A 23,623-nucleotide genomic window follows, 5' to 3' on the forward strand; every position below is an offset into this window, starting at 1 on the left:
TGAATGTTTTTCCAAGGTTATCTTGTTCACTCATTCTCTCGTCCATTCACACATTTGAAAATCAGTCCGAAGAGAAAAACCAAGTAAACAAAAAATTGTAAGGCAAAACTAAGTATAACATACTTTCTTTGTTCTAAAAGGATTAGTGCTGTTGGTGGGGAGATTGGAATACACTGTGATGGAAGCAGGTGACATAGGAAGGGCAAGTGTAGAGGCCTCAAATGGATCACAAACTCGGTACACCCCAAATCATTTCTCTGTGGTCTATGCACTTGCTACAGGTAGACTACAGATGTGTCTCTCGGTTCTTGTTTTAATTACCTTCAAATTCCCACAAGGTACAACATGGTGACAGCTGACTCTGTCCATGTTAATTACCTCCTCAAAAGTGATTTTAATGACTTAAGAGTTACAGCCTCCTCAGGAAGAAAGAGAGAAAATTAACTCCTCATAGGTGCACACCTCCTTCTGCCACAGGGGCAGGGAAAATTCTCTCTGCTATCCTTACCGTCAAGATTCTGTAACACAATGAGCAATGTCCTTGACCACAGCTACAGACACAGGATTGCCAGACACAGATGCCACCAGATTGTCGCAATAAAGACTGATGGCATCACACACTGACCCCCAAGAGGCATGTTGACATCAGAATCTATAGTGTAGAATCTCCCCTAGGCAGAGGACTCTTCAACGCTAGTGTTTGGGAATGGGACATTCCTCTTGCATAATCTGCTATGTAACATAAGCTACATTGTGTGTGTGTGTGTGTGTGTGTGTGTGTGTATGTGTGTGTGTGTGTGTGTGTGTGTGAGAGAGAGAGAGAGAGAGAGAGAGAGAGAGAGACTTTAAACTCATCCTGAGCAGCAACCACACCTCATTACCTTTGTATTCCCATGATTGAAGAAGATGATAGCAATGGTCAACTGCTATTATTAAGAAAGAATTAAAGCCAGGTGTGGTAGTATACACCTATAAGCCCAGGACTCAGGAAACAGAGAATTGCCAAGAATTTGGGGACAGCTTGGTCTATGTAGTGAATTCCAGTTCAGCGTGGGCTATAATACAGGAGAGCATGGAGGGTATGGATGGCTGGTTCTGCCTGAGGTGAAGCACTCCCAGTGAGAACCCCCAAGGCAGCCAGCCAGGCAACTCTAGGTCACCTGAACCAACTCCTCCATTTCCCACCATCTTGGTATTTGCTAGGAGGGGGCAGGTGACCAAAGAGCCCTCTTCCCTGAGACTGGGAAGGCCTCCTTAAGGAATTCTACTCAGTACAATATTCTCCTTCCTGTGGGAGTGGCCACTGCTTCCTGCATTTCGGTGGACTTCCCTTATAAAACCTCTCCCTGAGGCCAACATGCCTGTCCAGACAAGAACCTAGGCAGTTGATAATGGCCACATCCTCCAAGCCAAGAGATTAGTTCCAATCTGTTCAAAATTTTCATCGTACCCAGGCAATAATCCATTACTCCAAAACTTACAGGCTCAAAGGTGACAGCAATAACTAAAACAAACAAACAAACAAACAAACAAAAAACCCTGCTCAGGTTTGGATAACTTGAACAGCTAAGGACGCCTGGCAGCATTTTCACAAGATTGGGAAACCCCATTCCGCCCTCCTTTCTGAAGCTTCCAGGATGTCATCATAAATCCCACGAGACCACTAAACCAAGAAAGAGAGAGCCTAACTGTGTCCTGCTGCACGGCTTGGCTGCATGGCATTGGTTCTCTGTTCTGAAGGGACATCCATCTTCACAGTATCTGCCCTTTGGTCTCAGGTCCACCCTCAGCCAAGCCAAACATGTCTACCCTTTTCCATGTGGCAGCCCTTCAGACATCAGAAGGCGTTCCTCCCCGGCACATTTCTCTTGAGATGAGACGATACCTCCCTGCCCCCACCCTTAGCCTCCAAGGTCCTATCCCAGGTCCCTTCCCACCCTTGTCCCTTTCCTGGAAACCCCCTTTGGTCACCTAAAAGTTCCTGTTCAGAGCACTTGTAACACCATGGCTTTCCTGCTGGGCTGAGACACTTTCCAAACATTCCAGAAATTTGTTATGGTCCTGGCAGCCAAAACCACAAAACCCAGATCCCAAGAACATGTTCAAATCATCCCCTGGCTGGCTTGGCCCATGATAGACCTTGCTGAACACCAACCATCCTTTGGTCGCTGGGATGAATCATGGGTTTCTCTCTGTGTTGCTGTTGGCCACTCCTCAGCGTAGCTCTTGGTGAGACAGGGCACCACCCCTGAAACCCTGAGTATGGAACCCTGAAGGCACAGGCAACACCAGCTATCCCATTACAATGCCCAAGTGGCTTGTCCCACATGATGGGGAGTGAGTCAAGATCAGGGAGGTCCTGGGCCTCATTTCAGGATTTCCAGCAAAGGGTCATCTGTATGGGCTGAACCTCCAGAGGCTTGCCCTCTCGTTAACACAAGGACCCCACCCTGAGCACTCCAAGTTAACTCTGCCTGGTCCACCGCCTCATTCCAAACAACCCCACCCTCTCAGGCAACAGCCATCTTCTCAGAGTGCCCCATTCCAGCGTCATTCTATACCCTAGCACAGTGGCCACCGTATTTCTCCTTGAGAGGGCTCTAGTCACCTGACCCTGGATCAGCCTCTAGAGTGGAAACCCCTTGAGAGGATCCCCTGGTCTTTTTGAGCTGTATCTTAGCACAGAGCCTGGCACAAAGTAGGTTCTCATGTGACAGAGTGGCCCCTTTGGCCTACTTTGCCAAACTGTCCATGTCTCCATTAAGAAGATGGTAAATGAGCATTCCGTCTTCTGGGAAGAGCCAGGAAGAGACCATAAGAGCCTGGCTTTGCTGTCTCCACCATGGTGGGATGGCCCGCAGCTGGGAAACTGGGCTGTTCACAGCACAAAGCCAACAGGCTCCCGTTAGATCCTTTCTAGTTTTTTCCTTCCTTTTTTTTTTGAGACAATTTCTCTTTATATAAACTTGGTTGTCCTAGAACTCACTATGTAGATCACACTTGCTTTGAACTTACAAAGATCCGCCTGGCTCTGCCTCCCAAGTGCTGGGATTAAATATGTGCCAACACCCCATCCCTTTCTAAATCTGCCAGCTCTGCCTCATCCTATCTAAAGGATGTCCCCCTCCCATCCTACCCATCAAAGACCCATCTCATAAAAAAAAAAACCATGGAGGAAGATCCAAGAGTTGAGATAGAACCAATTCTTCCTCCTCATAACTGCAAAGGGAAGCAGGCTTCCCCAACCCTGATTAGCCTCAGCAACAAAGTGCCACGTGACTATTTTGATGACACCCTAGGGACACACTACATCCCAGAGGTTAGAGAGGCCTTGTATAAGGCATACGTCCCATGGTGATGCAGGGTCAGGGATGATGTAGGGACAGCCAGTCACCCTGGAGAGCTGGATCTATCCCACTGGCTTCAGAGGGCCTACAACCTCAAATAGCCTCCCCTTCCAGTCCACTCCACACAGAAACAAGCAGCACTACCGAAGACTGTGTCTGATCAGAAAGACCAGCCATCGTCTTCCTCTGTCGTTTCCACAGCAACAGGGTAAGCCCGCATCTTCCTCTCTGGTTTCCATAGTAACAAGAGTGGCATTTGGGCTTATGGCAGTGGGAGTGGGGAGCAGAGGCGATGAGTCTCCCTCTCTCATCCCCAAAGCCCTGGACACAGAAAGGCTGCTCTTACCTGCTAAGATGAAGATACCCACAAGAATCAGGAAGACCAGAAGATAGAGCCCCAGGACTGCGTGCTTCAGGGCTGACAGGGAGCCCAGCTGGGAACAGCATCCACCCACCCGCCGCTTGTGACATGGACCTAAAAGAGGAGAAATGGAACAGAAACGATGTTTGAAAACAACCTCATGGACTGTTTTTCTTTTGAGGCCTCACCTCTCCCTCTTTTATACAGATGTTTACGCCCTTCTGCACATCTATAACACAGCCACCCCAATCAGGAACTTCCTAAGACCATCATGAGCCATTCAGAATTTTGCTCTCCATGCACCCTCTATGAACAACCCAAACAGGTTTGTGTGGTCCCCACAAACCCATCTCCAAGTAAGAGAAGCACACTAAGATGGACTTTAATGTATGTTCTTTACCAAGTGCCATTACCTCATGCAATCCAGGGAACATTGAGAAAAGTTAAATTAAGAATTGCTGGGCTTGCAAGATGGCTCAATGGATGAAAATGCTTGCTGCACATACTTGGGACTCAGCTTTGATCCCCACAGAGAGAAATGGCTCCATGGAGTTTCCCTCTGGCCTCCACAGTCTACTATGTCATTCACACCACACATACACATCTCGGGTACATACATGCACACATGTTAATAATGACTCTAAAGGAATAGGACTCGCAAGTTCCAACTTCTGCAGTGGTGAGGAGTAAGCGGGGATGAGCACAAGGCTCTGATAGACTATGGGCGGGGCACCTGCTCTGGAAGAAGCAGACATCCTAGAGCAGTGGTTCTCAACCTTCCTGATACTGCCACCCTCATCCTGGAGCAGTGGTTCTCAACCTCATCCTAGAGCAGTGGTTCTCAACCTTCCAGTACTGCCACCTTCCATACAGTCCTTCATGTTATGGTGACCCCCAACCACAAAATCATCTTACTGAGACTTCATAACTGCAATTTTTCTTCTGTTTTGAATCATAATGTAAATATCTGATAGGCAACCCTGTGGGGGCCTTGACCCACAGGTTGAGAACCACTGTGCTAGAAGGTGCTGCATGACTATTTATCTTTAACGTTGGCAACTAATTAGAAGCTAAAGGCACAAATAAAACAGGTTTGTAAGCCAAATCCAATCACCAGCTTGCAAACTTGGGTTTAAATTTACCCAAACTCACAGTAACCTCATTCTGTGCTGTTAGGCCACCAGCATCTGCTGGAGATAGCACGGAGCGTGTTATCATGGGCCTCACAGTGTGTCCACTTCTATGGGCTTCACATCCAAAGTCAGCTAACTAACTGCCTGGCGTACTGATTTTCTTGTTGTTGCGATAAAATATCTGACAAAAGCAATAAGGAAGATGATGTTGTTTGGTCCAAGCATGTCGTCCATATTGCATGGTGGCAGTAGTGTGACATCATACTGCGTCCACAGTCAGGAAACAGAAAGAGATGAGTGGCGGTGTTTAGCCCACTTACTCTGTTTTATCCAGTACCAGAATTACAGCCCACAGGATGCTACTGCCTGGATTCAGGGTAGACCTTCCCTCTTCAGCTAAATTTTTTTTGGAAAGACCATCATGGGTACACACAGAGGGGTGATTTTATGGTGATTCTCAAAGCCAATGAATTTGGCAATTAAAATTAACCATTATAGATGGGTGTGGTGGTGCATGCCTTTAATCCCAGCACTTGGAAGGCAGAGGCAGGCAGATCTCTACGAGTTTGAGACCAACCTGGTCTACAGAATTGAGTTCCAGGACAGCTAGGTGGTTACACAGAGAAACTCTGTCTGAGGGTGGGGGTAAGGGGGAGATTAACCATTATACCTGTCAATATAGTTACTTGAGAGGATAAGCAGGAGTATAGCAAATTTAAGATTGTTTGGGCTGCATGGTAAGTTCAAGGCCAGCCTGGGTAACTTAGTGAGCCCTTGCCTCAAAATAAAAATAAAAGGGTGGTTGGTAGTTGAGTGGTAGAGAGCTTATCTTGCACACACTGGGCCCTAGGCCCCATCCTCAGACTGCAAATAGCAGCTACCTTGCGTTAGGACTCAGGTGACCTGTCAACTCAATTTGTCCTTCAGGGCAGTCCTTAAGAGCCCACACAGAGACCTGGAAACTTGCAAACCTCCTATGTCAATCAATGCGAAACCCTCCTATGACAATTTATAAGAATCAATGTATGGCATTCTTTTCAAAGCACAATGTCTCTGTTTCACTTTTTGTTCCATGGAGGTGGAAGGCACCTCCAGAGGGACTGCCCTTCATAGTCCAGTGCTGCTAACTGGACAGGTACAGAGAAGGAAAGGGTTGGCAAGAGAAACTGAAGCTGGTGAGATCTTTGCAGTCCCTTGGTAGTTTCATTGGTTTTGAGGAACGTCAAGAGCTGTGTTTTCTCTCTTGAGTATCCTTACTAACTAATTCTTGGCCTCTGCAGGTTTTGTTACCATGGGGAAATTGTGGGTGGCAATTGATGTCCTGGATCCTCAGGTGTTTTGACTTGAACAACATTTTCCCATTCATATACTCCATTTTATTGTAAACACTGCCTTTAAAACACTAATCAGGACGGTTGCACAATCTCGCCATAAAACATCAGGCACAATGCAAAGCTAACTGCCAAAGAAATAAAAGTCGACGATCACTCTCCTCGGTCCTGAAATGGTAGCAAATTTGGGAAATTAATCTGGTTTTCCACTAGCATTTGAACAGAGCACATCTTTTTAACTTACCTGGAATTTTCTTTCTAGAATTTTCCATCTCTTCCTATACTAGGAACCAACTGGTTTTACTCCTGAACATGTAGGCTTTGGGAACACTTCATCTACCTCTTCTGGTGAGAGTCACTAACTTTCTTATTGCCACTTAACAGTGAAAAAAAAAAGCCTGCCTCCTGAAAGAGCCAGGGCAGTAGGCAGAGCACTGCCTAATATTACAAACATGTTAGCTCTCATTATACAGTGCATAATATCACACACACGTTAACTCTCATTATACAGTGCACATCCCAGCTGTCCTGGGCTGTGTCTCCCACCCCTGAGTCTCAAAACAGAATAGAGGGAGGAAAGCCACAGACACATATATTGCTACCTCAAGGCTAACCTTTGCAGCTTGCATGCATATTGCTAGCTCCTAACAGGAGGTGTCCTGTTGCACAATGCTAGAGAATATGACTGCAAGGGAAGCAAAGAGGAATTAAGATGAAGACTAACAAATGGAGGAACGTTTGTTACTGTGTGTGTGTGTGTGTGTGTGTGTGTGCGTACCAGAGCTCAACTTTGACTGACTCAATGCTCTGCTTTATTTTATGAGACAGGTCTCTTGCTGACTCTGGGATTCACCCATTTGGCTAGACTGACAGACCAGTTTGCTGGAGGAGTCCCCTGGCTGTACTGGAGCTGCAGGTGTGTGCTGTCAAGTCTGGCTTCTGATGTGGATTGAAAGGGATCCAACTCAGATCCTCACACTTGGGCAGCAAGCGCTTTAATGACTGAGTCATCACACCAGACCATAGAGAAGCATGTTTTTATTATTGCCCCCTTTTTTTTTTTCTAAGTGAGGAGGTTTTTTTTTTTTTTTAGCAAAATCTTTATCTGAAAAAGATGGCAAATTGTTGTGGAATATTAATTTAAGATGTGTTACATTTATTATTTTGTTTATGCCGTGGAATATTTGTTTAATGGTGCAAAGATGTGTTGCATTCTTTTCTGTTGCATTTGTTTAACTCTGAAGCTGTGTTACTTTGCCCGTCTAAACACCTGATTGGTCTAATGAGCTGAATGGCCAATAGCAAAACAGGAGAAAGGATAGGAGGGCCTGGCAGGAGGAATAAATAAAAGGAGAAATCGGGAGGAGAGGTTGAAGAGCGAGAAAAGAAGGGGTCAGACACTCAGCCAGATGCGGAATGAGAATGAAAGAAAAGATATACAGAAATAGAGAGAGGTCAAATCCCAGAAGCAAAAGGTAGACAGAGAGAATTTAAATTAAGAAAAGCTGGCAATGCCTATGACTTCCTCAGAAAACATGTGAGGGAGGTACACATCTGTTTGTTTTATCCTGTTAAGTTTGGGGGGTAAATTAACACATGCCCGTAGCTAACTAATAGACTTATAAGCAGCTCCGTAAGTGCAAAGGCAAGCATATGGAAGAGACATGTCCTGGCCCTTCCTCGCCAACTTTCTGGTTCCTAGACCTGAAAGCGACCACATGTCGCTCAACACATTTGTTGAAGGAAGGCAACCACCGCCCTCCAGTAGCTCCCGCAGGATGGGAAGAAGACATGTGGACTGTGAAGAGTGAAGCAGAGCCTCTACAGGAAGTGCTCTGGCGGAAGAGGTGGTCCTGTACCTGAGGTGGAATCTGCATAGAGGAGTCCTGCTCTGGTGGGCCTGAAGGACCGGCCTGCGCATGGGCGGATGTCCCGCCTCTCCCTCCAGCCTCACTGTTACATGAGCAGCTGTGGTAGATTTGAAAGCCGGGACTCTGAGAAGAAAATGATCTTCCCAATGCAAGAACAGTTCTGAAGTGAGTCCTGGCGAAGCTGCGAGTTATTAAATGTTGTTGTTGTTTGCAGCTGAAGGGCTGAAGGGACACTGGTGACCATATTGATGGAGAAAATGATGAATGACAACAAAACCTTCCAAGGCAGAACTTCTCAACCTGTGGGTCACCTCTCCCTTCAGGGTTGAATGACCCTTTCCCATGGGCTGCCTAACATAAATTTATATTACAATTCATAACAGTAGCAAAATTACAGTTACGACATAGCAACTAAATCATTTTATGGTTGGGGGTCACATAACTTGACCATTAGGAAGGTTGAGAAGTACTTGGAATCCAAGCTCTAAGAGGATTATGGGAAAGGTTTTTCCCTCTGTCTATGGCCTGTGGAAGAGACAGCAGTGTCTCAGAGACCCGGAAGTGATCCAAGAGGTCAGCAGAGGGCAAGGCCAACAGCTCTGAGCAAGTTGAAAACTGAACCCACATAAAGTGACTTAAAGAAAGAGCTCATCGTAGGAGATGGTGATCTAGGCTCAGTGTGCCAGCATAGGGATGATGATCTAGTTGAGGAACCAGTGGCAGCTGCTGACCACTGGGGTGTCCCCGTCCTTAAACATCTGCATCTACAGGCTCCTTGTGCTATTTGCCCATGGCTGGGTACCCCAGGGTCTTACGATCTTGACATCATTCCACCATTGAAGTTAAGTTTATTTAGGGAAAAAACTGCATCATCACAAGTGGAGAGCAAATATCTTCCTAGTAAGTAGCTAAATAAATACCTCACTATTAAAATGACAAATACACACTTGTGTGTGACTCAGTCAATTTTAGTGCTGCCGTGTTGAACACAGTCACATTCTAGGAAACACCGACTTTAGTGATGGTAAGAAAATCCCAGCTTTCTTTAGGTGTTCAAGATTAAGAATGTTCTGGAAGGGACTAAGAAGAATATCTCAGTCAGCAAAGTGTCTTTCAAGCATGACTACGTTTGATTCCCAGAAACACACACACACACACACACACACACACACACACTCATACACAAGCCGTGGTGGTAGAGGTTTATAATCCTAGGTCTGGGGAATATTCTGGAAGGCAATACACTGAGGATTGCTAAGAACACCAAGAGAGCAATGCTAGGACCTCACACATCTCTCTAGCACTGCCCTCATTATGTGTGACTGTCTTTGTACACTTTTGTCCACCCCACACACCACGCAGGGCTTCAGGGACAGGGTCAGCCTCTTGTTTCTGGGAGCAGCAGGGCTTGGTGAGATTCTCTGTAGGAATGGACACATGTGAGCACATTTATTTTTTCTGGAAAGGTCATCTCTTACATTTTCCCCATACAAATAAATAATTGGCAAATTCTACTTGGCTACAAAACATAACTTGGAGCAAAATTTTGTTCCAAAAGGGCAAACGAAGGCCTGGTTCTCCTTACATACCCAGGACTCTGAACACCTCTTAGTGCCCACGAAAGTAAACCATGTAACCAAATCCTTGGAACTGAATTAATATTCTTCAGTGTTCTATAGGCTGAGCTCCACCCTGGACAGTCTCATTCTGCTCCAGTGATGACATCACAGATCTAGGGCATAGAAGTCCGTGGTTCTAGAGTAAAACACTGTCATATCAAGAGAGAATGTGAAGACACATTCTTGGACAGCAAATCAATTGTCTACTGTAAGAATTCAATTTATTAGGGGATAAACATTTGATTTCTTTTTTGATAGGACATTGTCAAAATAAGGTTGTCCTAAAGTAGTTTATGATTCCCATAGGTTGGAAGTGTGGAGTACTCTGAATAATGGGAGCAGAAGTGAGCATGCCCAAAGAGTATCAGGCAGCCCAGGCCCCTCCCAGCCCTGCCAAGAGGGCAGGCATGGGGATGGGGCTGTGTATGGAGATTTAAAACCTGTCTGTCACAGAAAGGCCGTGTGACATGTGAAAACATTTCAAACTGTCCCTCATTAATGTGCTCGTCCCCTGAAAATGTAACCTTCAATTTCTCTTAAAAAAGTTTCCATTTTTTAGTTATAACTTAAGACCCTTTTGGGAGTTCTCTGCTTAGAATTATTTTTCTTTCAATCCACAAGCACACTAGCAAGTTAAGTATGATAAATCAGGTATTTGTCGGCAAAGTAACTGGTGGAAACAACAGTATACGGGATGAGATGCGTCTGAATCCACAGACGTGAGTTTTAACAGTCACGACAGCCATTTTCTTTGGTTCTCATTGGTATTGGTCCTGGGCCCATAAACAGCAGGTGGGGCCAGCGTTTTATTGCTGGGAGGAACCCCAGTGCTGGCTCATCCAAGGATCTCTAATAAACCTGCCCAAGTCTGACTTCATTAGGATAAGCTTCATTCTCACTCTGGTTACTCATCGCTCACGTGGTTTTCATTGTACAATATGCATGATGAGAGGCAGCCCCAAATGACCTCTGTGTCTGATGTAGCTGCAACTTTGTGCCTTTAATGAGGACCTCCATTAAGCTTTGTTCATAAAACAGAAGAGGACACATATGTAGCAGGGACAAAGTCAAGAAAGCCTCTGGCCTGAAGTGACATTTGCAGTCTTACCAGGACCTGGGAAGGTCATAAACATCTTTGATATGGTGATGTATACAGTCATCTTCATTGCATATGCTAGAGAAATCTCCCCCAAAACCTTGAAACCTCAAGAGTGAACAGAAGGCCTTTTGTACATATGTAGCTTTAAAATAAGCCTGGCCATAAAAAGGTCAACGTACACAGAGAATGATCAACATGCAGACCATCTTTCACTCATTAAGAAGGTGTAAAGAATGAAGGTTGATCCCTGAAAGTCAGTGATGGGATGAAGGTTGGTCACCAATAGCCAGTGATTACTCAGTCATACTAGCTAATCCAGCTTCCCTAAATCCCCCCAAATATTGGGTTCTGAGGGCTTCCAGATAGCTGAATTTGTGTGTCCCAAGACGTTATGGAGGGTTCTGCACCCCTCTCCTATCCTATGTAATGCTTCCATATAGCTGTAGAGCAGTATCCTTGGTAACACCAATTGTGATAAATGGGGACATGTGATTAAAGTGTTTTCCTGACCACTGGGCCACTGCAACAAACAAATTAGACTAGAGAAGGGGCTCATGGGAACTCTGATTTATAGCCAGGGGTGGAAGCATATACCATGACCTGGGGCACATGAATGTGCTCTCTAGTGGGCCAGTGTAAGAAGATACAGTCAGAACTGAAGTGAATTGGAAGACAGCTGGTGCCCAGTTTGTTCAGAGCTGGTTATTGGTGGAGAAGTGGCCCCACCCCCACATATTTGATCCCCACCCCCACTTTTTGATGAGCTGAGCTAGAGTATTCTGTGTTGATTGTTGAGTGGGAGGACGGAAAAAGAAAAGCCAACACCACCACTTGGTTTGGTTTTCCTATAGTGAGCAGCAAACACAATGACCCTACTTGCCCGCAGGCCTTGCTTAGTCTTTGGGGAAGAGAGGGCAGGAAAGAGGAGGTGTAAGTGGAGGTGTAGATGTACAAGTGATTGTTTCCATCATCAAATGAGTCTGAACCTTTCACATTCAGTTTTTAAGAAAAGGAGGTAAGATGGTTAAAATGGGGACGGGGTGGGGACAGTCTAAGCTAATTCCACAAAGATTTCATGGGGCTCTAGGACAGTTCCAGATTGTTTAATAATTTTGTCAGTTCCCATAAAGTTTCTGTGTCCCAAGCCCTATCTGTTCCCAAGGTTACTCTGGATAAAGATTCTTTGAAAACAATTGATGGCTTGTGCTTATTTTCCACCAATGCAAGAACAGCCTGCTGGCGGCTCCACATCTGCTTTTAGAGCTAAGACTCAGAGATGGAAAGAGTGTCCAGCCAGGGGTGGAGAAGAGCAGGGAAAGTGAGTCAGCTAGCCACCAAGATCCAAGTGGGATGGAGAGGGCCATGGGGTCCTATACACAGAATGAACCATTTGTAGGGCCTGGTTGAAGTTACCACTATTTTTGTCCCAGATGGAGTCATTTTATCTCAGCTTTACTTGAAATATGTATGTGATATATGTTTATACACACACACACACATATATTAAATGAAGTTGTGCCACGTGTGGTAATAATGCTCTACTCAAAAGTCATACACTAGCTAACAAAATTCCCAATGTTGGGCATGGGAAACCCCCCTTCATGTCGTTGGTCAGTGGAGTCAAAGAGACTCCCCAAACAATTCAGGCTTTCATCCTTGTCTGTCTCCCAGAACCTGAGAGTTGCTGAAGACTCCATGCTTATTTGACACAAGACTCAGAGGAATAAAGCTGGAACTGACCTGGAAGCCAATTCCCTGAGGGGCATCTGAAGATGCTATGCAAACTGCCAAGTGTTGGGGAAGTCTTTTGTCAATAAAGCACCGTTGAGCCAATAGGAATCTAGATAGGTGGGACTAGGAGTCCAGGAGGATTCTGGGAAGGAGAAACACAGGAGAGTCAATATGTAACCGCCATGGGGTAGAAGCCCGGAACTATTCTCCGGTAAGAGACATACTTAGATTAACAATTATGGGGTAATTACTTAAAGCAGAGCTAGCCAGTAAGAGACAAGCAAGGCTAACAGCTTCATAATTAATACAGCGTCTTGTGTGTTATTTGGGGACTACAACGCGGCAGAGCCCAAGTGACTGGCGGGTGATAAACCAAAGTGGCTAACAAGAAAAAGCTTCTCTTTACAGCCAAGAAAGAAAGCTAGTCAGTAGTCTTACCCAGTCATAAAGCCTACAGCCCATGATAATGACCGGCATGGCAAGATATCCCCAAGGGTGTGGTAGTGACACCGTATCTATGTCTTGAGGGCAACCAACAGGTGTCTAAGTTGGACTTGTGCTACATTAAACCTAGTCAACTATCAACTACCCCTGGCTGGTAGAGCCATAGATTCTAAAAGAGCACCTACTGCTGCCACTTCCCCAAGACAGCATACTTCCTACTGCAGTCTAAGTACTCACCCACCCTTATGCTCACAGCAAATGACCTCTCGCCCCTCCTTTGCAGCAGATGGAGACCATTACAGAAAGCCATGACTCATCAAACTGCAGAGAACAACTGCCGTGGGTGCCCAGCCCTAGCTGATACATCTACAATGCAACGCCTGTACATGTGGCTCAGAGAACTCCACGGAAGAGGGGCAGAAAGATTTTCAGAGCCAGAACACAGAGGCTACACCCATAAAATCTCATAAATTTGCTCACCTAAACAACACTGGTACAACAACAATGTGGATGGGAGTAAATCTTCCAAAGCCCTACCATTAGATGAAGAGTTAGAGGCGACTAATGGCCACTGAGAGAAAAAGATCGGCTTTTGCTAGAGCACGTGCCTTGTTGGGTTGTCTGGTGCTTAGAGGTCAGCCCTAAACAAATGGGAGGAGTTGGAGGGGAGAGAGCGAAAGGGGAGGATATACAGTACTCATGCATGAAATTCTAAAAAAATAAAGTTTAACTTAATAAAATAAATGAAAGGCAATGCCCTTGTCTGAAAAGGATACTGCAAATACAGGGGTCTCAAAAAGTACCAGGCCTAGGATTCTGCACGATTCAGGCCAAAAGATCCTCTTCTAGGGCTGGGAAGATGGCTAGGTCAGTAAAGGGCTTGCCTTGCAAACACAAGGACCTGAGTTCATCCTAGAGCCCATGAAAAAATGCTGGGAGAGTAGTACATGCTTGTAATCCTGGGACCAGGGGAAGGACTTCAAATAGATCCTTTGGGCCTACTGCCCAGTTTTCCTAGCGTACCTGGTGAGTTTCAGGTCAGAGAGAAAAGCCAGGTGCATGATGCTTGAGAAACAACACCAAAGGTTGACCTCTGACTTAAACACATATATACACACATGCACACATGTATGCATACGTGCATGCACATATGCACATGCATTAGTACATACATACACATGTATGCCCACACATACACATGCATGAGCACAGCACACACATATGCATACATGCACATACACATGTGTGCACACACATACACATCTGTGTACATGCACACACTCATTTGTTCACACACACATACATACACATATACGATAAATACATATTCATGCACACACGTATACACATACATACACATGTAGGAACATATACACACATGTGTGTGTGTGCACATGCACACCCCACCACAAACAAACAAACAAAAATCCCAGACAGTCACCAGCTTGTAGAGTAGCCCCAAATGCCAGTAAACATTCCAAGTTCCTCTCCTGCCTCCTGCCAGATGCCTGACCTGAAGATGTTTGCAAGGTGGAAGTGGGGGACTCAAGCCAGGTCTATATCTGCACCACCATTCTTTCCAGAACTGCAACCCGTCCTGCCCCCATCCTGATGTGACAGGTGAATTGGCTTCTTTGGGCAGAGACAATCAAGTTTAACGTCTCTGCCTTCTCTCCTTCAGTTCTGCAAGCAGCTGCACGCACCCATTGGAAGGACCACACGGATGTCTGCTTTTGAAGACAGGAGGGTTGGGTCATCTGAATGTGACTGAGCTTGATGTGTCCCTGGAGGCTGCAGCTGGACCACCTCTACCCCAAAACAGAGCAGGGTGTGCCACAGAAGGAAGTGCGTATCTTAGCGAAGGATAAACACACATCTAATGCTGGGCTTGTCTGTGGTGTGTTTAGGATCTCTCTCTCTCTCTCTCTCTCTCTCTCTCTCTCTCTCTCTCTCTCTCTGTGTCTTTTGTCTTTCCTCCTCCTCTTCCTCCTCCTCCTCCTCCTCCTCCTCTTCCTCCTCCTCAGAATCTCTCTGTCTTTCCATTTCCCCACCTCTCCAAGGGTTCCAAGGTCTTCCAAACAGGTAAAGGGACTCAAATGGGACTGAGTGTCTACTGCTGTACATGGTTCTGTCACATCATCCCTCTCTGGTCCTGGGAGGACATTACTCTCATTTAAGGATGAGGACTCTGAGTAAATCCACCCCCCTCACCAGGGCAAAAGACGTACATCACTTACACACAGTTGTCTAGGTTTTACAAAGCTAGTGTATGCAAATGGATGGCAAGGTGTGAGACATTCTCCAGGGACAGAGCAGGATGCTGGAGCTGTCAGCATCCTTGGGCCTGAGGATATCTCAGGGATGAGACAGAGTAGCTGAACTCAGGAAGAAAAGTGCCCCCAAAGAGGACCCCAGCCCGAGGCAGCCCTGCAGAGCAGGCCTTGGGGAGTAGTGTATACCCAAGCTCCCATGTGTTCCATCCTCCCATCTCCTGCCAGGGTCCCCCAGTACCTGGACCCAAGGAGACATAAGGCAGGGTACAGAACAGCAGCAAGTGGGACCAGCAAAGTTCACAGAGGCTTCTGCACCCGGCCTGAGGACCATGCCCAAGCCCACAGTGGTTGTGTGTGGCCTATGATCTGAAAAACTGCAATCCTGGCTGCCTTTCCCCTCATTAAGCCTCTTTGTGTTGGGGAGAAAACCCATTGGGTCACCAGGCCACCAGCATCCCCAGTGCTTACGACCTCATCTACCAGGACTTGGCTCTCCGCTCTTGTTTAGCAGGACATGTCCCCTGGTGTCACAGTACTGAATGAGTTAACACCCATATTTTGCTCTAACCTATAAAAGGTGGTGACCTTCAGTAAGGTCATAGCCAGACCCTTGTGTAGCCACCAAGCGGCCCTCAGCTAAGCCAAGTGAAGCAGCAGGGGTGTTTGCTGGATGGAAGGTAGATGTAGCAGGTCCCCTGGGAGAATAATTTAATTTTGTGGGGAAGGAACATGGGACCAGAGAGTCCAGGCTGCAGGTACCCTGCCACCTCCAGAAGCACATGCAACTCATTACCTCCTCTGGCTTCCCGTGGGCAGTCATGGATGACGCCACACTCGCAGAGGGGCGGGCTAAGGCCATGGAGAGAGAGCAGGACTATGTTTTTCTGATACTAACACCTCTCCCCAGGCCTCACAAACTGCTTCAGAAGAGGAGGGCCCAGCCAGGCGCCTCCTATTCCCAGGCCTCCTCTGAGTCCTAGAACCCGCCTAGAGAGGTCCCCAGCTGGCTGAGCAGGCAGGGGAAACAAAGGCTGGAGAAGAAGGTTGAGGCAAGGGATAGGATGGGGGATGAGAGGGAAGAAAGGAATAGGAAACAGGCCGGGCTGCCCCCTTTGAGTTTCTGTTTGGGGGGATGACTGAGTGAGGCCACATGGTGGAAGGGGCCTTTTGGGTTTTTCTGGGACATCCTCTAAGCATTTCTGGGATTATATCCCCCATATGATGCCTGGCACATTCTGGTCCCTGCCCTTAGCCTTCTGGTCTACAGCGGGCTCCATGGAGGCCACTGAGTGATAAGACGGAAAGGAAGACTGGACTTCAGAGGTACAGAACCCTGAATTACCAAGGCCGCTGTGGAGGGGCAGCTGACATATGTGAGGATGCCAGTGTTAGAAAAGGGGCCTTCCATGGAGGGGACCAATGGTGTGCCACGGTCCCTCCACTTCCCTGTCACCTGTGAAGTACACAGGAATGGAGGCAGAGAGGGAGAGGAGAGGGCAAAAGCCCGGAATAAGCAGAGAGAAGGGGGCAGACACAGAAGACGTGGGAAGGAAGGAAGGGGCGGCAGACATCTGTAGTAAAAGCAGCAAGGTGACCGCTGGAAACGCTGGTGGGGGAGGGGGGCCCTTCCTTTGCACTGAGGACTCTCCCTGGGCGATGGACCCCCATCCAGGATGCGGCACAAGCTTCGACCCTCACACCCGATGCTGCCCCCATGCTCTGCAGTCCAGAACTTTGCCTGCAAGACAGGAACTCTGGGCCCTGCAGCCTGCACAAGAACCACTGGCTCGTTTGGTGAGAAGGCGGCCTGTGACTGGAGTCCTTTGGCCCTACTGCTCTGGGGAGGAGGGTAGGGGGTGGCTGTCAAGCGAGGGTCAGTACCAGTGCAGCTGCGCATGCGTGTTGACTGGGTGAGCATTGTCTTCCCACAAACTCCTGTCTAGGGCTCTGCCGAGCAATGCCAGCGGCAGGCCCCGGCCACACCCCTGAAGGTAACCTTCCAGGTAAGAGGCAGATTCTGTGTTTTAATTCTCATCCACTGCCCAGTCAATTTCTCTATCAGTTCAGAATCCAGAGATTAGGATCATTAGTCTGCTTTCCAATTCCTTTCCCACGGAGGAGCCCTGAATTATAGGCAGGGAGGCCCCAAGTCAGGCTTCAGTCTGTTACTAACCACTTGAGTGGCCTTGGACAAGTCATGTGCTAACTATCCCTGAGATTTCCTGAGCGCCTATCACCTAAAAAGTACCTGGTGTCTCACTTTCTCTGACTTCAAGACGTTTGGAGTGCAGTAAGGACAAGAAATCTCACACACACACACACACACACACACACACACACACACACACACACCACTCAAAGAAGAGCCCAGCATGCTAGAATACATTGTATTTTATGCTTAGGGTTTGTGTCCCCCAAAAGAATCAGGTGTGGAAGTCTTGGTCCCCAGACTGTGAATCTGACCCTTGAGAATTGAGAGGCTCTTGAGGACCCTTACTTAACTGGTGAATTGACACAATGATGGCTTCATATTTGATGACGTTATTTGTAGGTGATGGAAACTTCCAGAACCAGGATCTGCTTGGAGGAAGTAGGTCATTGGAGGCTTGCCCTTGGGGGCTATAATTTGTCCTGGACTTATGCTCTGCTTCCTGGCCACCATGTAAAAAGGCGGCCTCCACTACCTACGTTCCCACCATCATGATGCTCTGCCTCACCTCAGGCCCAAAGCAATGGGTCCAGCCAACCGTGGGCTGAAACCTGTCAAACGGGTGTGACCAAATAAACCCTTCTCCTGTTGGTGGTTTCTGCCAGAGGTTTTGTAACAGTGACTAGAAACCAACCAAGCAAGGCTGTGTCTGGGGAAGTGAAGCATGGGGCTTGAGATGATGGATGGGGCCCAGGCAGGTGAAGAGTATGGAGTGGGGAAGCTGTGGCTGCCTCAGGGGTTGAGCAAGAGCAAGACGGTATAGACAGAACCCACTGACTCACGTTGGGAGTGATCAGGCAAGGAGGCCAAGGCAGAACTTGGAAAGGATGCAGCCAGGGTCAGACCTCTGTCTAATGGGAGTATTTACACCCATGGTTCTCATTTATTATTATTACTATTATTACTTTCTAGACAGGGTTTCTCTGAGTGACCCTGGCTGTTGTGGAACTCATTCTGTAGACCAGGCTGGCATAAAACTCAGAGATCCACTTGCCTCTGTCTCCTTCCCAAATGTTATTTTTTATTTTTATTTTTTTAAGATTTATTCATTTATTACATATATACCAGATTGAATTGTAGATGGGTGTCAGCCACCATGTGGTTGCTGGGAATTGAACTCAAGACCTCTGGAAGAGCAGTCAGTGCTCTTAACCTCTGAGCCATCTCTCCAGCCCCCAAATGTTATTTTTTAAATAATTTGTTATTTTAATTTCATGTGCATTGGTGTTTTGCTTGCATGCATATCTGTGTGAAGGTCTCAGATCCCCTGTAGCTGGAGTTATAGATAACTATGGATGCTGGGAATTGAACCTGGGTCCTCTGGGAGAGAAGCCAGTGTTCTCAACTGCTGAGACATCTCTCTAGCCCCCACCAACAGTTCTTAAAGTACCACCTGCATTAAAATCTGAGTCACACCTGAACAGCTGGGCTGTGCTTTCAGGATCTTGCTCCATGCCAAGACCCAGGGCCAGCCTCCAACAAGAGGAAGCACACACACCCTTCCTCTTTCCTCCTACCCTTCATTTTCAGGAGGCAGTCCTCAAAGGGGCTTGGAGCTCATCCAACACTTCTCGGATTTAATCTACCGAAGGCCTCTGGGATGGACCTGGCCCAGGCTTCCCTCCCTTTGCCATCTCCTTCCAGTTTCTTCTTTCCTCTCTTGGCCTCACTCCCTTTGTTCCTCTGTCTTACCCTCCAGAGAGGAAGATCAGAAAAGCATCAGGATCCTTCCAAAACAGATCCAATCTGGCTCGAGTCTCCCCACTTCTGTGTCCCCTCCAGGAACCTACCAGCCGGGGACAAGGAGTTAAGGAATGCAGAGAGCTCAGGAGCAGGGCACACAGGCGTTTGCTTTGCTCCTTCTAGACTTCAAGGGCCTTGTGCCCTTGTTCATCCACTCACTCTTTAGTTAGCTCCTCTGCGAATATTTAGATGGTGCTGGCCCTGCACTGGGCCTGGGAGGCATCCGTGAACTAAGCAGCCCTCCTGCTTTGGAGGAGATGCCAGCTCTCCTCCAGCCCACATTCTTCTTACCACTTGAGCAGAGAAGAAACAATGTAATAACGGTGCAAATTGCGAAGTGCTATGAGAAAGAACAGCTTGTGGAAGGGAGGAAAATGAGAGGTGGGAAGCAGAGGTGGGAGGGTAGCAGACTGGAGGCAAGTTCTGGAGGCCTGATGCGAGGGCAGTGAGGACAGTGTCTATAGGCGCTTTGGAGAAAGCGTCTTCCTCAGGGGCAGAGGCTGGGGAGAGACTGGGGACCCCATCCCGAAGGGGAGCACAAGAGCTTGGGTTCCTGGGCCATGAGCAGGGCCCAGACTTTGTCTCAACTTTAAATGGGGTAGCATCATTCCTCGAGCCTGAACTTAAAGAACCACACCCTCAGAGGTACCCACTGTGTCTCCTTCCGGCAGATGAAGGCCTGGAGTCAGTCTGGAACCCACAGCCCCTAGCTTCAGTGCACCAGAAACTGCATACAGGCATGAATGCACTCACACACGATTCCCTCACCCGAGTAGGCAGGACATTGGCCTAGTCTGGGGAACAAGCTGACAGAGCCTTTCCCCGCCTCTTTCAAAATCTTCTTGTGATGGTTAGTCTTGACTGACAACTTGATGGGACTTAGAGTTGCCTTGGAGACACATCTCTAAGTGTTTGTGAGGTTGTTCAGACACGTTTAAGTGAAGGGGGACCCACCAGTGCTATTCCATGGGCAGGGGTCCCAAGTAAATGAGATGGAGAAGGGGAGCTCAGCACCCCCATTCATCTCCCTCTGCTTCCTGACTGAGAATGAAATACGGCCCCCACCACCACGATGTCTCCGCCATAACACCCTCAAACTGTGAGCTAAAATGCACCCTTCCTTCCTTAAGGTACTTTTGTTGGACATTTTATTACAGCAACATCCTCAAACTGTGAGCTAAAATGCACCCTTCCTTCCTTAAGGTACTTTTGTTGGACATTTTATTACAGCAGAGGGAAAAAAATGGTACAGTCGTTCTTCAGCCACTTTCCAGAAGCCATTTCCCTATTTGACCTCGACATCCGCACTCAGGGGACCACTGTCAGGCCTGCTCCTCTTCCAGATAGCAACTGTTTGAGGGCAGATGTTGGCCCCCAGCATCCCTGACACCCAGCACACAGACTAGCACCTGGGCAAAGCGCTAACTGCTGAGCATCCCCAAGGGTAGGTGGAGGAGCTCTTACTCAGAAGCTCAGGTCTCCTTGTCTGTCCCTCCTACTGGGGCTGTCCCTGCCCCCCTCTCTTCCCACATCTGTTCCTGTGATGTGAGGAAAAGGACCAGAGCCATGGCTCCCCAGAAGCGCCATTGGCAGGGAGTTGCCAAACCGAGTACCGCTCTGGAGACTACAGCATGAACGGGGCTGTCTCTTGGCAGGCATCCTGAAGTCCTTTCAAAAAACCCTCTCAGAAGCGGGACGGTGCTCCATTCTTCCGTGCAAGCCCAGCGAAGAGACACACAGAGCTAGACAGGGAGGTCAGCAGGCCCTGGGGTAACCAAGGCCCCGTGGAAAGCAAGATCCTGGAGAGCTAGACGCACTCACCGTCCTCGCACAGGTTCAACTTGGACAGGCTCCTGCCATCGAAGGGCTCTTCAAAGATGGAGCCGCTGTCACGGTCATTCACGGTGTGCATGTACATGGCTTTGTTGTCCATCGTGTCCGGAGCAGTGGAGACACTGGGTGGCACAGGGGACAGAGGAGACACAGCGTCAACTGTGTGGAAAACACAAATGGTAGAACCGGGTGCCCTCCCAATGGCCCCGGCTTGGAGTGGGACCCTTTCTACACTTACAGGCGCTAGGGCCACCACCCAGGTCCTTGGGATCCCTCCATCTCCAGCCTCTCCCTGGTCACTGCTAGAAGGCCAAGCCCTGGCCAGCTTTCAGCATGGGAATCTGTCCTTCCCTTTTTAATAACAGCTCTCTGTGGGGCTGGAGCCTTAGGCTGGAGCCACCATGGCCATGCTGGACAGAACTTGAAGGACACCCTACTTCCCACATGGTGAATAGACAGCAACTTCTGCCAGAGGTTCTCAACCTGTGGGTCGCAACCACTGTGGGGTCGGATGACCCTTTCACAGGGGTTGCCTAAGTCTATCAGAAAACACAGATATTTGCATTATGATTCCTAACAGTAGCAAAATGACAGTTAGGAGGTCGCAATGGAAATAATGTATGGTTGGGGGTCACCACAACATGAGGAGCTGTATTAAAGGGTCACAGCGTTAGGAAGGCTGAGAACCACTGAATAAGCCATCAGCAATTTTGGAGGGTCAGATAATTGCATAAAGGAAACTAGAAGCACAGATGCATTGAACGTTTTAGGATCAGCTGAGCAGGTGAGATGCCCCCTGGCCCCACAGTGGACCATGGCAGGAATTCATTTCCAGGGAGCCTAGGGGCTGAGTTGTCTCAAGGAGTCTTAATGAGCAACTGTTGGCCGGGACCCTTGTGCCTGTATGATCCCCCAAGGCTGAAGCAAAGTCTTGAGCTCCTGACTTGGGGAATCCTCTCACTCGAAGTGACCCAGCCATGGTGTTGGCACAACAGTGAGGCCTCCACCATCGAATTCTGTCACACAGAACTGTGTGTGACTGGAAGGCCATCCTCAGAGACTGCTCGGGTGGCTCCGGGGCAGGAAGGCATTATGAGATCCGGGCTGGAAGGGATTTTCTGAGTTTTTCTAAGATGCCTTTGCATTCTTTGTGTAATGAGAAAAATCCTTTTTGTAAAACCAAATTACAAAGCGTTTGTTTACACAAAATCCTTTGGCTTTTTCCTCACATATATGCCCTGTAATTTTACACATTGCTTTCAGCACCGTTCTAACTGCCCGTAAGTCTATGTCAACTTGTTTTGCTGATGCTCTTTAGCGGTATAGTTATTTAACCGGAATAAAGAAGGGGGAGGGGAGGAAAAGGAGGTAAAAGAAGAAGAGAAAATAAATCAGATGGTGGCGTTTACTTTTCTTTAAAGTGAATTTTGGAAAAACAAAGCCCTTAGGGAGATGGGTACAATCCCAGCATGGAGGAGACTCACTGAGATCCAAAGAAGCAAGCAAGTCCCCACAGCCTGGGTGAGATGGTACAGTGCCTGGAAGGTCCTTATGGGAAGACTGCAATGGGTCTTGGATTCAACCCATCCCTCTTTAAAGGCGGGGCATGAAGGAAGCATCGGTGGGGTTAATGATGGAGAGGAAAGCCCAGAGCGAAAACGTGTGCTCTCTTCCTGACTTGAACTTGGTCTCCAGAGACTAGGACTTTGGGGCCAAAAAGAAGAGCCATTGACCAGTGGCTGCTCAACTGCCCTTCCAATGACTCAGGAGCAACGGGGTCTCCTGCCTCCATCATGCCAAGTGATGAGATGCCATGTTCCCACACGCCGGCTCACTCACTTGGGCACAGACATAAACACACATGCACTCCGTCTCTTGGTCTTGCTCCCAGTCTATATAGGAGATGGGAGATGAAGATGGTCCTTGGGTCTACAAGGATCTCCCATAGACAGTTCCCACCCAGCTTCTCTGTGTCTCTCCCCATAGTGTCCAGTCTGCTAGTCTCCTGTCTCTGGCTCTCCATCCAAGCCTTCCATCCAGCAAGGGCCTCTAGGTGGGGCACTGGGTGGCTCCAATCCTGCTCAGCTATAGGGGATCCTCACTGGTCTCAGGATGTGTGGTCCCTTCCCCTCTGGCCTCAATCTTGGGGAGCTACACAGCAGGAGGCCTCACTGTTTCTGCTGCCCTCGCTCTGCCAAAGGCAACAGTATCTGCCTGCAGAAGGCCCCAGAACCTACAGGGCAGGGAACCCTACTTTCATGCCACCTTCCTTCTCTCTTGACCGACTCAGGCTGCTTTGATCTGGACTGTGTCCACAAGGCAACCGCTCCTAGCCATCCTCCCCACCCCTTGGCCGGACTGAGAAACAGCCTAAGGAGCCGAGGGAAAGGGGCTGGGGCCGAATGGGGCCAGATGTGAGAGGGTTGAGTTTGGAAATTGTCAACTCTTCATTACTTGGAAACAAAATGTAAGCATGTTCTGCCTGCCCTGGTTTTATGGGGGGCTGTGTTTTCTCCTGTAGGGAGCAGGTGCTGGACTCTAAGACCCCATTTGCATTCTCAAGCAAGCCACAACTGACCATCTAGAGTAGTGGTCATAGTGCAAGCTGCTAGTACACTGTAAATGTCCC

At 48.0% G+C, this 23,623-nt stretch overlaps 1 protein-coding gene across 1 annotated transcript in view; it reads right to left on the bottom strand.

The window, feature by feature from the left end:
* Scara5 (scavenger receptor class A member 5) overlaps positions 1-23,623 on the bottom strand; it is a 93,277-nt gene that overhangs the window by 67,346 nt on the left and 2,308 nt on the right. The window contains exons 2-3 of the mRNA XM_013117248.3: positions 20,983-21,116; positions 3,694-3,822 (exon numbers count right to left, since the gene is read on the bottom strand). Of these exons, the coding sequence (XP_012972702.1) occupies positions 3,694-3,822; positions 20,983-21,094 (241 nt within the window). The 5' untranslated portion in view covers positions 21,095-21,116. The remainder of the gene's footprint in view (positions 1-3,693; positions 3,823-20,982; positions 21,117-23,623) is intronic.

The sequence above is a fragment of the Mesocricetus auratus genome, unplaced genomic scaffold (assembly GCF_017639785.1).
Source record: "Mesocricetus auratus isolate SY011 unplaced genomic scaffold, BCM_Maur_2.0 Super-Scaffold_100707, whole genome shotgun sequence".
Taxonomy (NCBI): Eukaryota; Metazoa; Chordata; class Mammalia; order Rodentia; family Cricetidae; genus Mesocricetus; species Mesocricetus auratus.